Source organism: Astatotilapia calliptera, chromosome 18 (genome assembly GCF_964374335.1).
Source record: "Astatotilapia calliptera chromosome 18, fAstCal68.1, whole genome shotgun sequence".
Lineage (NCBI taxonomy): Eukaryota > Metazoa > Chordata > Actinopteri > Cichliformes > Cichlidae > Astatotilapia > Astatotilapia calliptera.
In genome coordinates, this window is record NC_137439.1 from 4,728,415 (window position 1) to 4,745,256 (window position 16,842).

The window sequence follows — 16,842 nt, forward strand, 5'->3', positions numbered from 1 at the left end:
ATGCACGTAGTTTGGTATATCCGTCATATCTGGTGTGTCTGGGAGCTCCCTCGTGTATCTTTCGAAAATACTTTCGGTTAGGTAAACGCACCGCTCTGCAATGTCATGTTGCCACGACTTCAGTCGTTCCACAGCCATAACGGTACCTTATGTGGCGATAGGAGTGTTTATACGTGAGTGGTAATGGGATGACTATATCAATAGCTGTTCTCGCTTACTCGTACAACTTTAGGACAGCTTTATCCGACAATGAAAGGGGTTATAACCAGATCCACACAGTGGCCGACCTAGACGCAGGAGCCAGCCGACCTGCAGTTCCAAAACTCCCGACCTGCAGTTCCAAAGCCCCCGACCTGCAGTTCCAAAGCCCCCGACCTGCAGTTCCAAAGCCCCCGACCTGCAGTTCCAACGTTCCCGACCTGCAGTTCCAACGCTCCCGACCTGCAGTTCCAAAGCCCCCGACCTGCAGTTCCAACGTTCCCGACCTGTAGTTCCAACGTTCCCGACCTGCAGTTCCAACGTTCCCGACCTGTAGTTCCAACGTTCCCGACCTGCAGTTCCAAAGCCCCCGACCTGCAGTTCCAAAGCCCCCGACCTGCAGTTCCAAAGCCCCCGACCTGCAGTTCCAACGTTCCCGACCTGTAGTTCCAACGTTCCCGACCTGCAGTTCCAACGCTCCCGACCTGCAGTTCCAAAGCCCCCGACCTGCAGTTCCAACGTTCCCGACCTGCAGTTCCAAAGCCCCCGACCTGCAGTTCCAAAGCCCCCGACCTGCAGTTCCAAAGCCCCCGACCTGCAGTTCCAACGTTCCCGACCTGTAGTTCCAACGTTCCCGACCTGCAGTTCCAACGCTCCCGACCTGCAGTTCCAAAGCCCCCGACCTGCAGTTCCAACGTTCCCGACCTGCAGTTCCAACGCTCCCGACCTGCAGTTCCAACGTTCCCGACCTGTAGTTCCAAAGCCCCCGACCTGCAGTTCCAAAGCCCCCGACCTGCAGTTCCAACGTTCCCGACCTGTAGTTCCAAAGCTCCCGACCTGCAGCACGGAGCAGCCGACATAGCCACGAGAGTGTCCAACTGACAACTGCTCTCCCATAAGTACACCGCGCAATAATAGAGCAAACCTAGCATTCTAAAGCGTATCCACATTTGGGTTGGTAGCAATGAGCGTGGACAAACTGCAAGCGCACAGGCACAGCATCATCGACAGTTGCTGCTTTGAACCTGTAATATACAAGGAGTTCATTCGTCGTTACCCGGACACCGAGCTATCCAGGTCCCTCGAGACCACGGACCCCGTAACGCGAATCCGGGTACTTCTGTCTTGACAACGATGAGCGTGCCGAGGCGTTGCTTAGTATACTACAGACTCACTGCATGCATTTGTATGCCTTGCTAGAAGCATAGGACCCCGCATGTAATAACATAGCAAACCTAGCATTCTAAAGCGTATCCACATTCGGGTTGATGACAATGAGCGTGTACAAACTGCAATCGTACAGGCACGACATCATCGAAGGTTGCTGGTGCTATGAACCTGTAATATACAAGGAGTTCTTTTATCGTTACCCGGACACCGAGCTATTCATGGCCCTCGAGACCCCGAACGCCATGAGGCGAATCCGGACACTCGTGGACTACTGTCTGGACAACGATGAGCACGCCGAGGCGTTGCTTCGTATAGTACGGACTCACTGCAAGCATTTATACGCCTGGCTAGAAGAAAACGGCCCGAAAGGCCCCCTAGGTACCATTGACAAACGCACAACTTAAAGAAACTGGAGACGGTCTGTTGGTGTCGTATGTGTTTCATTTTGTATCATGTCGTCTTACGTTTTATTTTTGTTTTGTTTTGTTTTTCACTAGAGCGAACCAAAACCACTCACACCTTGACCCCTGCAGCGATGCTTGCCTTGGGGTGGAAAGGGAAGGGACTCAACGGCGCCGAACTAATGGAGGACATGGAACTACACCAGTTGTTATCCAGAGTCACCACAATCCAGGACGCCGTTGAGGACATGTGGGCAGAAGGCGTGATCCTGACCGAGGAATACGAAGAGCTTGTTCTCGCAACCAAGATGTCGTGTCAGGAAAACACAATTCGCAAGATGCTTAGTGATCCAGACATACCAGTTGCTACAAAGCACAGTATTGGCCTGATACTCATGTCACATAACATGCACATATACGGACTGACGGACGAATGGAAAGGCTATAAAGTGTTTCGAGCTACAGACTCGTAGACTGCGCACCGTAACCAGTGAAATGTATATGTGTCGCTCCCGATGTTATTGTGAATGTGAATGTTGGCAACAGCAAATAAAATCAAGGTGACACACACAGGGTTTGTGTGGTTTCTTTTTATTAGTGTGGTCCGATGTTTATGTTCACAAGTCATGTAGGTACACTGCATGTTAGTTACACAAAGGACATTCTTAGTAGGTTTATCATCGCTTCCACAAGCACCGTAGCCGGTGTTGTCGTTGTTGTATGTTACACACAGCACAGCTCAATTGTGGACACGCCTCACTGAATCCCATTTCATCTCTGGCGTTCTGGATACCAAAACAAAAAGGTGTTCCACTTCAAGGCGTCTTGGTTGGTGTCACACCACAGCAGGCAAGTAGCTTGCTGCGATTCCGTCTCACGGAAAACATCACCTAAACGAGGCACCACACTAAAGCGGTCATCCACCAACTCCCGTAGGTCTTTGTCGATCGCCGCGCTTACGAGTTTCCAGCGGTTGTCTTCAAACCGGCAGTCGGTGTGTCGATCTGCCTCTCCTGGTATCCAGCTGAGCGTGAAGTATTCTTTGTAAGCTTTCCACAACTGCTCAGTGAAGCGCTCTATATCCATCGTGTCGTCTTCCATCAAAAGGGTCAACGTCCACCCTAAGTCAGCGGTGCGATCCACTTGCACGTACCACGGCCAGCACACGTAATCCCTGTTCGTGTAATATCTCGACCAAAACTGACACAGCTGAAACCCGTCCGTGCTCAGCGCACCCAGGTCTTCCACCTCCAAAAGCTTTATATACGGCAGTAACGTGTGCAGTTTAGGCTTCTCGTCCGCGGTCATCTTGGTCGTCATTGAGCTCGAGAGCACGTGCCTTTTCATAATTTTGTCTAGCCTGGGGCTGTAGAGTCTAGAGAGTTTGTCGATCTTAGAGTCGGGGAACGCCACCCTGGGATGGCGTACGGTGAGTCGATGAGTACCTGGCATTGTAACGACGGTATGCATGTAGTGCGATGTGTGTGGTGACAGTGTCTGTGTATATATACCTCGCAGGAAACATAAACAACACATTTGAAATCCGGCGGTGACACGGGAGACGTACGCACCATCGGAAGGCTACCGACACACACCTGGGCTGTCAGATACTATAAAAGCTCAACTTGTTTAGAAGGAGACTCACAGATCCATTCGATCCACCAGAACACAATGCCCTCAGCTTACCACATTACCACTCTCCCACCCGGAGGCCGTATGGCCTGGAAAGGTGGACGCCGTATCTCGATTCACAAACAAAGGGTCAGACGACATAATGGCATTACACGTTTTACACACCGAGATCAGAGAGAAATTCACGGGTGAGGAGCTACGCTTTTGCCACAAGGAGGTCATTACATTGACTACGTTTTGGACGTGGCCGATTTGAACACCGAGAGCCTGCTCGGGTTCCACATGGCGGAGTTCTGGATGAACAATCGCATCAGCTGCACTCCGGATTGGGGCCGGTGGTATATGCAGGTGGACCGAGGTCCCAATAGCTGTTGGCGGCTCCACGTGATGCTGGCAGATGCCGACAAGACCGAGGTCGACGCGGAGCGTTTCGTGGAGACCTTGTGGCGAGCCTACAAGGACTACTTTGGTCGCAGCTGGTTACCCCGAGGCGTCACGAAGACCGCGGCGTACGATGTGACACGACTGTACGAGGACCGGGAGTTCGAGGATAGCAGGGTGCAACTGATCCGTAAACACCCGGAGGAGTTTGACAATGTCATAGAGGGTCATTTGGGCAAACTACCCGCTCTGGGCGATGTGTGCCCAGTTACAGCACGAAGAATGCATGCTCTGGTGTGACACCAACGATCCTCGTTACACAGCGCCCGCATCTCGCCTGTGGCGTACGATGCTGGTGATCTAGTCTGACTGTGACAGCTTGCTTTTTCTGAATGTATGCTACAAAATTGTGTATGCCGTCAACGGCAACAGCAAACCCCAATAAACTTTAATGTCAACTCTGATTTCTGCCCAAGTTTTTTGTCTATGTGTCTGTGATTCTAGCAGTTATTATATTGAATGATATTAGCAAGCAGGAGATAGGAGACGATGCGATGTTGCACACATTCTCTTTATTTATCCGGTTACCCAATTACACACACAAAAAAGACACTGAAACACTGTTAAGTGAACACTAGTATGGCCAAGCAAGTAAATTGAAATCATCATCATTATCATCATCATCATCATCGTCATCAACATCACATTTTACAAGTGAGCCGTTGCTCTGTCATATACCGCTGTAGGTGACCGTATTCATGGCCGCAACTTCGTCGTCCGTCAAATGTACCCAGTGTACAGCACAATTGAACTGTGTGTATTCGTAACCAGCTTCCTTTGTGGGCTGTGGAACGAGTGTTATACGATCAGGTACTTTACAGCGCACCACAAGACCTTGCGCTTTGTGGTCCATGTCTTCCAACCACGTGTGTATAACGGTTATCAGTGTTGGTAGTTGCTCGCTGTGACACAAGGGAAACACAGACTCATCGGTGGGATCGTCGTCCCCTGTGTCATCGGACTGAATGTCATAGTCCTCTGCTTCTTCTTCTTCTTCTTCTTCACCGTACTGTATGCCACTGTCGTCTTCTTCGTCGTACCGTATGTCACTGTCGTCTTCTTCGTCGTACTGTATGCGACAACGGTCTGCATCGCCGCATTCAAGATCGCAGTCGCGCTCGGCTATCAGTTCACAACGGTCTTCCTCAAAAAACCCAGAGTCTTCGCAGGCCTGAGCGTCACCCACGAGCGGCTTTAGCACTGGATCTTCGATTGCAGCATTCTCCCCGTACTCTAGCAACTCGTCCTCCCGGTCAACCCATGTGTCACTGCTGATGAACACCGGGCCTTTAGGTTGCTTGTACACGCCCCAGTATCCGGTTACACTCCGTGAGATATCGCCGTGTCTCGCCGAGATGTTCATGTGCTCCGGGACCATCATACCAGTTAACCTACAGGCAATTGCCGCTAGGTTAAAGTAACATCCGTCACTGTGCATATCGGGTTTAGGGAAAGCGGCGTCGTAACCAACGCGGTCGACCAACTCTATATTCCCTGTTAGGAGCACATGTAGTAAATCCAACACACCTCTCAGGGGCATGCATAGCACTTTTGCAAAATACCCCAGGGGCGCCTCGGCGTGCACTTTGCAAGGCCAATTCTCCGAGACGGACTCCGTGAGGGAGGTGAATTTCAGACACGGCACACCAATTGTCGGTGTGATGTACTGAACGGTGAAAGAATGTCCGATCTTCCACTCCCTCGGTCCTATATCGACATATACCCACGGGTGCCGGTCGACGGTCTCCGGGGGATCTTGCTGTGTTTTCTGTCGTTTCGGAGCTGCGATAACCGATGAGGGCACCTCGTCGTCGATGGTGCGTTTTAATGTCGCCATGTCGAACCTCTAGTGCGGTCTGGTGGTAATCTCTGTTGTGTGTGCAGATAGATATCCGTGTGTGTGTGTGTGTGTGTGTGTGTGTGTGTGTGTGTGTGTGTGTGTGTGTGTGTTTTCAGAAAGAACGCTTTGACATATATATATAATAAACTTAGACCGCTCGTATGACAAGGTAACACAAAGAAACAGTGTAGAGTTGAATGTTTTATTTCATTTTTTAGATACAGAAAAAAAACAGTGTAAACATTGAAGCGGTGATGAGTATTCCTAATACACAGCTCTTATTGTTGCCGACACCGGCATCGCATTTCATTTCAATATCTCCTATGTTCAAGGACGCGGACAATGTCTCTTGCTGTGAGGACACTCGATCATTGCGTTTCGGCATATACCGTACTGTGGTTCCACGGACACAACTGTATCCTCGTACGAGGTGTGCCACATATCCTTTGGGTTGGAGAGAAGGGGCCAGTACTGGTCCATGCTGGCGAGGGTATACCGATAACCCAGCGCTTCAATGGGCGTGGGTATTAGCGTCATGTTGCTCGGCACGTTGCATGTGACTAATAGGCCCAGTTTCTGGTAGTCTGTTTCCAACCACTTGTGAACAACAGCCACCAGCCCAGGTAGTTGTTCCGTGTGGCATAACGGAAACACATACTCCAGCTCAACATACTCTGTGGCCATCACGGTTGTCTTCTCTCCGTCGTCAGTTTCGATGCCCCAGCCACTGGTAGAAATAAAGATTGGACCTTCGGGTTGTCTGACTATGGTACAATCTATACCTGGAGTCCCAGTGAACCGTAAGTGCTCCTTGGACACTTCTGGGATCTTAGGCGATGTGTTATTGTTACCGGTGGCATCCTGAAGCTTGGGGGCAGCAGTATCACCGTCCTCGAATACCAGCAACGTGTGGTAACACCCTGCATCTGCACACAAAGCAGCAGGCATACCCTTTACCACTTCTCCGGGGTCCTCTTTGCTAGGAAACACATCCGAGTAAAGGTCCTGGTATTTATCTTCATTGTGCGTGAGAACCATGTGCACTAAATCCAGAAAGACCCTGAGCGGAATGACTATTCGGTCGGCGAACACTTGGTTGTTCTGGGTATTATCCGTAAGCTTAACTTTCTGTCCTGGCTTCACTGTTGGATGTGTACTCACCAGCACCACACAAGGAAGATCGTGTGTGACATCATAATTGATAGTAAAGGCGTTTCCCGTGTCCCAATCCCGTCGACCTAACGTTGCTGTTCGCAAGGTTTTCTTGGGCGGCAACGGGCCCCCGGTCATGTCGTCCACGGGCTGTGCATTTGCGCGCTTACGGTTTGCCATATTCAAAGACATGGTCGCTTCAGTAGCCTGCTCGATCTATAGGTCCTTTTGGTCCACCTAAGCACTCTGAATGAACATATCACAGCTCAATTGCGTTTTTGTGACTATATGATGTGCTAGCAGGGATTGTATTTAGTGCTGCTTGAATTGCTGTGTCCGAGCAATTAATATAGTGTATGTGTGTATTTAGAAACCACGCTACGAAATAAAAGACAGTGAAACCACAGGTCGGCAAGCGCCGACCCACAGGTCGGGAAGCGCCGACCCACAGGTCGGCAGGCGCCGACTCACAGGTCGGGAAGCGCCGACCCACAGGTCGGCAGGCGCCGACTCACAGGTCGGGAAGCGCCGACCCACAGGTCGGCAGGCGCCGACCCACAGGTCGGCAAGCTCCGACCCACAGGTCGGCAGGCGCCGACCCCACGTCCCCCGTGGGGATGATTCGTCTTTCTCAGTGGTTGTTTATATTGAGACTTAAGTGTGTTAGCCGTGTGTGTGTCTGTGTGTTTTCAGAAAGAACGCTTTGACATATATATATATAATAAACTTAGACCGCGCGTATGACAAGGTAACACAAAGAAACAGTGTAGAGTTGAATGTGTTTTATTTTATTTTTACATACAGAAAAACAGCGTAAACATTGAAGCGGTGATGAGTATTCCTAATACACAGCTCTTATTGTTGCCGACACCGGCATCGCATTTCAATATCTCCTATGTTCAAGGACGCGGACGCTTCTTGTTGGGACAATGTCTCTTGCTGTGAGGACACTCGATCATTGCGTTTCGGCATATACCGTACTGTGGTTCCACGGACACAACTGTATCCTCGTACGAGGTGTGCCACATATCCTTTGGGTTGGAGAGAAGGGGCCAGTACTGGTCCATGCTGGCGAGGGTATACTGATAACCCAGCGCTTCAATGGGCGTGGGTATTAGCGTCATGTGGCTCGGCACGTTGCATGTGACTAATAGGCCCAGTTTCTGGTAGTCTGTTTCCAACCACTTGTGAACAACAGCCACCAGCCCAGGTAGTTGTTCCGTGTGGCATAACGGAAACACATACTCGGTCTCCTCGCAGTCCCCGGGCATCATGGTTGTTTTCTCTCCATCCTCGGTTCGAATGTGCCAGCGACTGGTGGTGAGAAAGAGTGGACCTTTAGGTTGTCTGACTATAGTGCAACATACGCCTGGAACACCGGTGTATCTTAAGTGTTCCTTTGACACTTCGGGGATCTTGGGCCAGTTGTTGTCATTCCCCTCTTCATCCTGAGGCATGCGTATGCGATCGGCGATGTTGCCGTCGGGGTCTTCTTCCTCCTCATCGTCGTGCTCATCCTCCTCCTCATCCTCCTCGTCGTCCTCAGCAGGACCATTTATTACCACCGTGTGGTAACAACCTGCATCTTTATATATAGCAGCAGGCATGTTCTTTACAACTTCGTCGGGGTTTTCCGTACTAGGAAAGGCATCGGTGTACAAGTACAGATATTTGTCTTCATTATGCGTGAGATGCATATGCAGTAAATCCAGAAAGACCCTGAGCGGGATGACCACTTTATCGGCAAACAGCTGCTCACCAGCGCTGTCAACCGTGAGTAGAACCTTATGGTCAGACTTCACGGTTGGCCATGTACTCATGAAAGTCACACAGGGGAGACCTCTCGTGACATCGTAAGTGATAGTAAAGGCATTTCCAGTGTCCCAATCCCGTCTGCCCAACGTCGCTCTTCGCCACTTTTTCTTGGGTGGCAACAGACTCCCGGTCATGTCGTCCACGGGCTGCGCGTTTGCGCGCTTACGGTTTGCGATATTCAAAGACATGGTCGCTTCAGTTGCCTGCTCTATCTATAGGTCCTTTTGGTCGGTCCACCTAAGCACTCTGAATGAACGTATCACAGCTCAATTGCGTTTTGCGACTATATGATGTGCTAGCAGGGATTGTATTTAGTGCTGTTTGAATTGCTGTGTCCGAGCCATTAATATAATGTATGTGTGAATTTAGAAACCACGCTGCGAAATAAAAGACAGTGAAACCACAGGTCGGCAAGCGCCGACTCACAGGTCGGCAGGCGCCGACTCACAGGTCGGCAAGCGCCGACCCACAGGTCGGCAGGCTCCGACCCACAGGTCGGCAGGCTCCGACCCACAGGTCGGGAAGCGCCGACTCACAGGTCGGTGGTGTCGAACCCACAGGTCGGCAAGCGCCGACTCACAGGTCGGCAGGCGCCGACTCACAGGTCGGTGGTGTCGAACCCACAGGTCGGCAAGCGCCGACTCACAGGTCGGCAGGCGCCGACCCCACGTCCCCCCGTGGGGACGATTCGTCTTTCTCAGTGGTTGTTATATTGAGACTTAAGTGTGTTAGCCACTACATAGAAAGAGAGGAGCACAGCGTGAACCTGGAAAGTTCTGGAGTAACTGGAGCGATTATGCAACTTGGATTCCTATAACAACCAGATGTGGAAGATGATCCAACTGATCCACTTGTGTTTTACCTCTACTGTATAACGCTATATATAACGCAGCAGTATACATGTGTTGTGTCTACAATAAAAGTGTAAATCTCTATTGTGTTATTCGTGTCATTTATTCTACGCTCAAAAACACACACCGATAGCTTGGACAGCACGGTATTATTTAGCATGGGGGTGGTACACGTACACTGTTGTTGGATTGATGTGAATGAAATGCACGCAGACAGTTTGTATGTACACATGGTTGGTTTATTGCTGAATAAAACATTACCTGATACACGTACACTGTTGTTGGATTGATGTGAATGAAATGCACGCAGACAGTTTGTATGTACACATGGTTGGTCTATTGCTGAATAAATCATCACCTGATACACGTACACCAAGGCTTCTTTGCTGTGAGTACCTTCCACGGCGATCCACGTACAACTCTGTGTGGGCAATAACCGATAACCGGATCATCCAAGCAAGCAATGCTACATGTACATTCTGAGAACTTTTTTAACACAGCGGGCACAGACTTTACAGGTAGTATCACAAGAAACACAGCACACATGACCGCAATCCGACAGCCAACACTTGTCCTTTCCACACGATGTGCAAGTCCTGGAGGTTACGCCTGCGGTTGTAATAGTTTTTTTGCCAACGTGTTGCTTGCAAAGAGGACATGTGATCAGCATGGCCTCTTTGTTTCCCAAAGAGGTTATGCACGCTTGGCAACAAAGGTGGCCACACTCTAGGTAGACGTCGCTTTCCTCTCGGCAGACCGTGCATTCGTAAGGGTATGTGAACACGTGATCCTCATCAGGTGGGGGAGTTGTTGTACCTACCGAGCACACGAAACAACTGTAAGCGACTATGACACAGACACACACACACACACAGACCCACACACACACACACACACACACACACACACACACACACACACACACACACACACACACAGTGTCTTACCCACAATGCACAGCTGATTGTGCTGCCACTGACAAATGGGCGACTCTCCCGAAATGGCGACATCAGCTGCGTGCACGTTATGGCCGTCATCGTAAGATGCGGCGAGTCGACAATCAGCGAGAAACCGACCGTCGTTCCTCAGCACATCGGCGATCGTGGACAGCGGGTCGCTGTAATATAACACGGTGGGTAAGGTTGGGTTGGAGTCCTCTTGGGTTAGACCATCGTCCAGGAGCGACGCGCCTCTCGGTACATTCTGCGGTGTCGTATGTATAGAGTACGGCTTGTTTTTCATGGTGCGGTGCTTTGTGCGAACTTTCAGGTGTTTCATGCGATGATCGAACGTGTCCTTAGCCCCCGCTGTGAACCGGCCAGTTATCATACCTGGAGTGGCCTCCGTGTAGATGAGGTCCATGCCATGGTCAGTCAAGGCTATACAGGGAGAGTTGGATGACAGGGACATGGTGTCGTTCCACACCGTATCACAATGTATGTCGTATCTCTTCAGCAGGTCTCGGATGCACATAGGTTCATCGCATCGGATTTGCAGCAACTTAGTATCGCCCGAGTGGCTTTTGATGAGAAGAGTCACGCTATGGGGCTCCTGCACAGGGGGGGGGGGGGGAATACATTGCAATTATTATTATTATTATTATTATTATTATTATCATTATCATCATTGTTGTTATTATGTAGACACACATAGCTTACAGTGGGTCAACAGCACCACGACACAAAATAAAACCACCTTACATGTTTACAATGCAGCTGGAAGATAGTGTGAGAATCACAGGCGGTTGTTTTGGCATCCTTCTTCCAACCCTTAGCAGCGACAAGGGCATTGCAGTCATTCACGTGTCTGTAGAACGACGAGCCGGAGCACGGAGTCGTCAGTGTAGTGTAGGTATGTGACACTGTTTTGCTTGCGTCTACATAGGAGTCGAGGATTGTATCAAACCAACCCTCCGTCATAACGACACAACTAGGGTCTACCCACAGATTTTTTGCTCGGCGTAGCAGTTGTTTCTTGATGGCATTAGCCGACAGGGTGTCGATTTGCATGCACACTATCGTCAAATGTTGAGTTGGCAGTTGATAGGCTTCTGCTTCCCATCTTGTCAGGCTCCACTTTCTAACACCTGAATCCTCGGGCGACCACACATTAATGTGAGCTTTAGGTTCCCAGCACCATCGAATGGCCAACGTTATGTACTCCATGGTTGTCAGCCAGCTATAAGTGGGGAAACAGCCTGTGGTAGTGTTTGGGTTTGTTGCACTACAAAAGAGTCTAGCTGAAAACACACTGTGTTACCTCTAAGCTACGAAACTTAAATGTATCTGGGGTTGAGCAGACTCCAAGCGATCTGGTTATATTAGCAGGGATCCAGCCGACCTGGCTACACTATCCAGCCGACCTGGCTACACTATCCAGCCGACCTGGCTACACTATCCAGCCGACCTGGCTGCACTATCCAGCCGACCTGGCTGCACTATCCAGCCGACCTGGCTGCACTATCCAGCCGACCTGGCTGCATTTTCCAGCCGACCTGGCTACACTATCCAGCCGACCTGGCTACACTATCCAGCCGACCTGGCTACACTATCCAGCCGACCTGGCTACACTATCCAGCCGACCTGGCTGCACTATCCAGCCGACCTGGCTACACTATCCAGCCGACCTGGCTACACTATCCAGCCGACCTGGCTACACTATCCAGCCGACCTGGCTACACTATCCAGCCGACCTGGCTACACTATCCAGCCGACCTGGCTGCATTTTCCAGCCGACCTGGCTGCATTTTCCAGCCGACCTGGCTACACTATCCAGCCGACCTGGCTACACTATCCAGCCGACCTGGCTACACTATCCAGCCGACCTGGCTGCATTTTCCAGCCGACCTGGCTACACTATCCAGCCGACCTGGGGTATAATCTCATTGTGAAGAACGTGTGATGATCGCATTGGACATTCTCGGTGGATCACTGAGAAAATATGGCCATGTTAAGCTGGTTGTCCTTGTGTGTGTTGTGCACTCCAATAATGTCTTTGTCTCTTGACTCAAAAGGTTTGTAGTCACTCCTAAAACACTATTGTTGACGTGCATGTTTGTGAACTCGCTTGAACGCCGTTTGTTTCCTGGATGAAAGACATTGTACATTGTACATAGAACGAACGTAGTGTTGTAACCTTTATGCGAATAACTAACCAAATGCGTTTCTCTCGTTTAGCTGACACATACGTAACGGCGATATGTGGACAAGACGTGGTTCTTCGCTGTCAGGATACTACAGCGAGTCCAGTTACCCTGGTGGAGTGGCGGAAATCAACCGTATCCAGTTGTTACCTGTACTTCTTTCGAAATCTACGTTTGTACGACGACTACCAATGTGACATGTTTAAAGGCCGAGTGAAGCTGCTCGAGCCGTCCGTGGGAAACGCAAACTGGTCTGTGATTCTAAGGAACGTCAGTGTAGCCGACACAGGGCTATATACGTGTGAGCTTACAGCCAAAAACACAACAACTGGCCAGATTGACGTAGAGTCCGAGGGACGTGTCAACCTCACAGTCTCAGAGCTCACAACGGCTCCTTTTTCACACTCTCCACAACCTAGAGGCCGCCCTGGTATTATAGCAGCCCTGATCCTGTTGCTGACCGTCATCGCCGTGTTGTGTGGTGTAGTGTGGATCCGAGCAAACCAAAAACACAAGACCCCTGAGGGCGAAACGTGTTCCAATGTATGAGTCTGACCACGTAATGAAATGTATCTGTACCAAGGGTTTTGCAGAGGTACTTGTTGGTATCATGTATAAAAAAAAATAAAGACACTGTGCTGCAATGTGTAATGGTTGTTATTTTATTTGTCAAATACAGTCAAACACCACGCTTCACACTGGTGATGGTACACCACATGTCTACACAACCAAAGTCCCCGCTTGGGGGGTTACAGTCTCCAACCAGCGTTCTGGGAAGATACCGAAGGCGTGTAGGTTGTACACGGCCAGAATCAACGATATGCTGGCCTTCGCCTCGTCGGGTAGTTGTGGGCATTCAAAGAGGCATCTGAGCGCACCCACCTTCCCCTCGGTGGTTTCATACATGTGATATAGCATATATTCTTCATCGGGTAAGATCAGCTGTTCTTGAACCATGAGGTCGACTGCGTCATCTACAGTCGTGATTTTATCCAGGAAGCTGCGTTCTCTGACTGCACGTCGGAACCTCGGCAGCGACGAGCCGATCATCTGCTCGACAGCGCCGGTTAACTTGAACTGTGTCAGTTTTCGTTCTGCGGAGATATAGAGACATAAGTATACAAGCAACAAGGTGTTCGTTCAACACAATGTTTTTTTTTTAATTTGCAACGAAAAGAAATACAGTACCTGTCTTTCCCTGCGGTCCCCGGTCCACCAAGTCCTGGTAAAAGTAGGGATTGAGTTCATGGACCGCTGACAGTAACACTTTGGCTCGGACCTCATCCTGCAAGCTGTATTCGACAAGGGCACGTAGGCGATGCACATGGTTTGGTATTTTCGTCATAGCAGTTGCATCTAGGTCCTGGTCCCCGTCGGTGTATCTGTCAAAAATACTTTCGGTTATGTGAGTGCACCGCTCTGCAATGTCATGTTGACACGACCTGAGTTGTTCTACAGCCATAATAACGGTACCGTGTTCCTATAACAATAGCTACTGTCGATTACTCGTACGACTTTAGGGTAGCTTTATCTGACAAACGAACAGGTTCCCAACAGATTCACACAGTGGCCGACCTGTAGGTCGGCAGCTCCCGACCTGCAGCGCAAAACTGGCCGACCTGTAGGTCGGGAGCCGCCGACCTGCAGCGCAAAGCTGGCCGACCTGTAGGTCGGGAGCTGCCGACCTGCAGCGCAAAACTGGCCGACCTGTAGGTCGGGAGCTGCCGACCTGCAGCGCAAAACTGGCCGACCTGTAGGTCGGGAGCCGCCGACCTGCAGCGCAAAGCTGGCCGACCTGTAGGTCGGGAGCCGCCGACCTGCAGCGCAAAGCTGGCCGACCTGTAGGTCGGGAGCTGCCGACCTGCAGCGCAAAACTGGCCGACCTGTAGGTCGGGAGCCGCCGACCTGGCTACTGTCGCTCTCGGTCGGAGGTGAAGTGCATGTAATGTTCGCATGGGCCATTCTCGGTGGAGCATTGATAAATATGGCCACGTTAAGCTGGTTGTCCTTGTGGTTGTTGATGTGCTCTACATTCCTGTCTTTGTCTGTCATCACAAATGGTTCGTAGTCACTCCCAAAACATGATTGTGTACATGCATTTCTCCCAAGCCGCTTGAATGTTGTTTGTTTCCTTGCTGGAAACACTGTCCATTGTACATCAAACATAGTGTTGTAACCTTTATTTGAATAACTAACCAAATGTGTTCTCTCGTTTAGCTGACACAGACGTAACCGCGATATGTGAACAAGATGTGGTTCTTCACTGTGAGAATACTGCAGTGGGTCCAATTACCCTGGTGGAGTGGCGGAAACCACCCTTACGTGATTGTTACCTCTACTTCTTTCAACATGGACGTTCTTACAACAACTACCAATGTGACATGTTTACAGACCGAGTGCAATTGCTCCACCCGTCCATGAGTAATGTGAACTGGTCTGTGATTCTAAGGAATGTCAGTGTAGCCGACACTGGGCTATATTTGTGTGAGCTTACAGCCACAAGCACAACAACTGTGAGCCGTGTCAACCTCACAGTCTCAGAGTGCACAAAGGCTCCTTTTTCGCACTCTCCACAACATAGAGGCCGCCCCGGTGTAATAGCCACCCTGATCCTGTTGCTGATCGCCATCGCCGTGTTGTGTGTTGTAGTGTGGATCCGCACAAACCAAAAACGCAAGACCCCTGAGGGTGAAACGTGTTCCAATGTATGAGTCTGACCACGTAATGAAAATGTATCGGTGTCAAGGTTTGTGTATATGTGCGTGTTGGTATCATGTATCAAAAAGGAAAACACCGCCAATGGCAAATAAAGTACTGCAATGTGTAATGGTTGTCATTTTATTGTCACATACAGTCAAACACCACGCTTTACACCCATGCTAATACACCACATGTCTACACAGCCAAAGCCCTAGCTTTAGGAGTTACAATCAATCTCCAACAAGCTATAAGGGTCGTCGGGGGAGATGCCGAAGACGTGTAGATTGTACACGGCCAGAATCAGCGAAATGCTGGCCTTGGTCTCGTCGGGCACCGTAGGGCATCCAAAGAGGTATCCGAGCGCACGAACCTTCCCCTCGGTGGATTTGAACATGTGATATAGCATATATTGTTCCTCGGGTAAGATCAGCTCTTGCCGGACCATGATGTCGAGAGGCTCGTCGACAGTCGTGATGATGTCCAGCAGGCTGCGGTTCCTGAGGACACTATGGAACATAAACGTGGGCAGCGTGGAGTCGAGCATGCGCTTGGCCGCATGGGTTAACTTGAACTGTGTCAGTTTTCGTTCTGCGGAGAAATAGACATAAATATACAAACAACAAGGTGTCCGTCAAACACGATGATTATTGCAACGAAAAGAAATTGCAGCTGTTTTTTTTTGGTACTCACACAGACATGTAATGTTCATAATTTCACAAAAGCAATGGCATATGGCTGGGTATGTGTGTAGTTTGGCTCGCACCTCGTCTTGCAAGCTGTATTCGACTAGGGCACGTAGGCGATGCACATGGTTTGGTATTTCCGTTATACCAGTTGCGTCTAAGGCATCGTCCTCGTCCGTGTATCTGTCAAAAATACTTTCAGTTAGGTGAGTGCACCGCTCCGCAATGTCATGCTTCCACAGCCTGAGTTGTTCCACAGCCATAACTGTATCCTACGTGGGGTGGCAGTGTATCTGTATACGCGAATGGTTATTCGAGAGATATAGCAATAGCTGGCTACACTTTCCAGCCGACCTGGCTACACTATCCAGCCGACTTGGCTACACTATCCAGCCGACCTGGCTACACTATCCAGCCGACCTGGCTACATTTTCCAGCCGACCTGGCTACACTATCCAGCCGACCTGGCTACACTTTCCAGCCGACCTGGCTACACTTTCCAGCCGACCTGGCTACACTATCCAGCCGACCTGGCTACACTTTCCAGCCGACCTGGCTACACTATCCAGCCGACCTGGCTACATTTTCCAGCCGACCTGGCTACACTATCCAGCCGACCTGGCTACACTTTCCAGCCGACCTGGCTACACTTTCCAGCCGACCTGGCTACACTATCCAGCCGACCTGGCTACACTTTCCAGCCGACCTGGCTACACTTTCCAGCCGACCTGGCTACACTATCCAGCCGACCTGGCTACACTATCCAGCCGACCTGGCTACACTATCCAGCCGACCTGGCTACACTTTCCAGCCGACC

General features: G+C 50.3%; 1 protein-coding gene across 1 annotated transcript; it reads right to left on the reverse strand.

Moving 5' to 3' along the window:
• Window positions 1-9,671: 9,671 nt before the first annotated feature.
• Window positions 9,672-11,016, reverse strand: LOC145422061 (uncharacterized). Its single transcript, XM_080293325.1, has 2 exons — window positions 10,448-11,016; window positions 9,672-10,316 (listed from the first exon to the last, which is right to left on the reverse strand). Exons 1-2 carry the CDS (start codon window positions 10,971-10,973, stop codon window positions 9,967-9,969), a joined length of 876 nt encoding a protein of 291 aa, XP_080149451.1. The 5' UTR covers window positions 10,974-11,016; the 3' UTR covers window positions 9,672-9,966.
• Window positions 11,017-16,842: the final 5,826 nt, after the last annotated feature.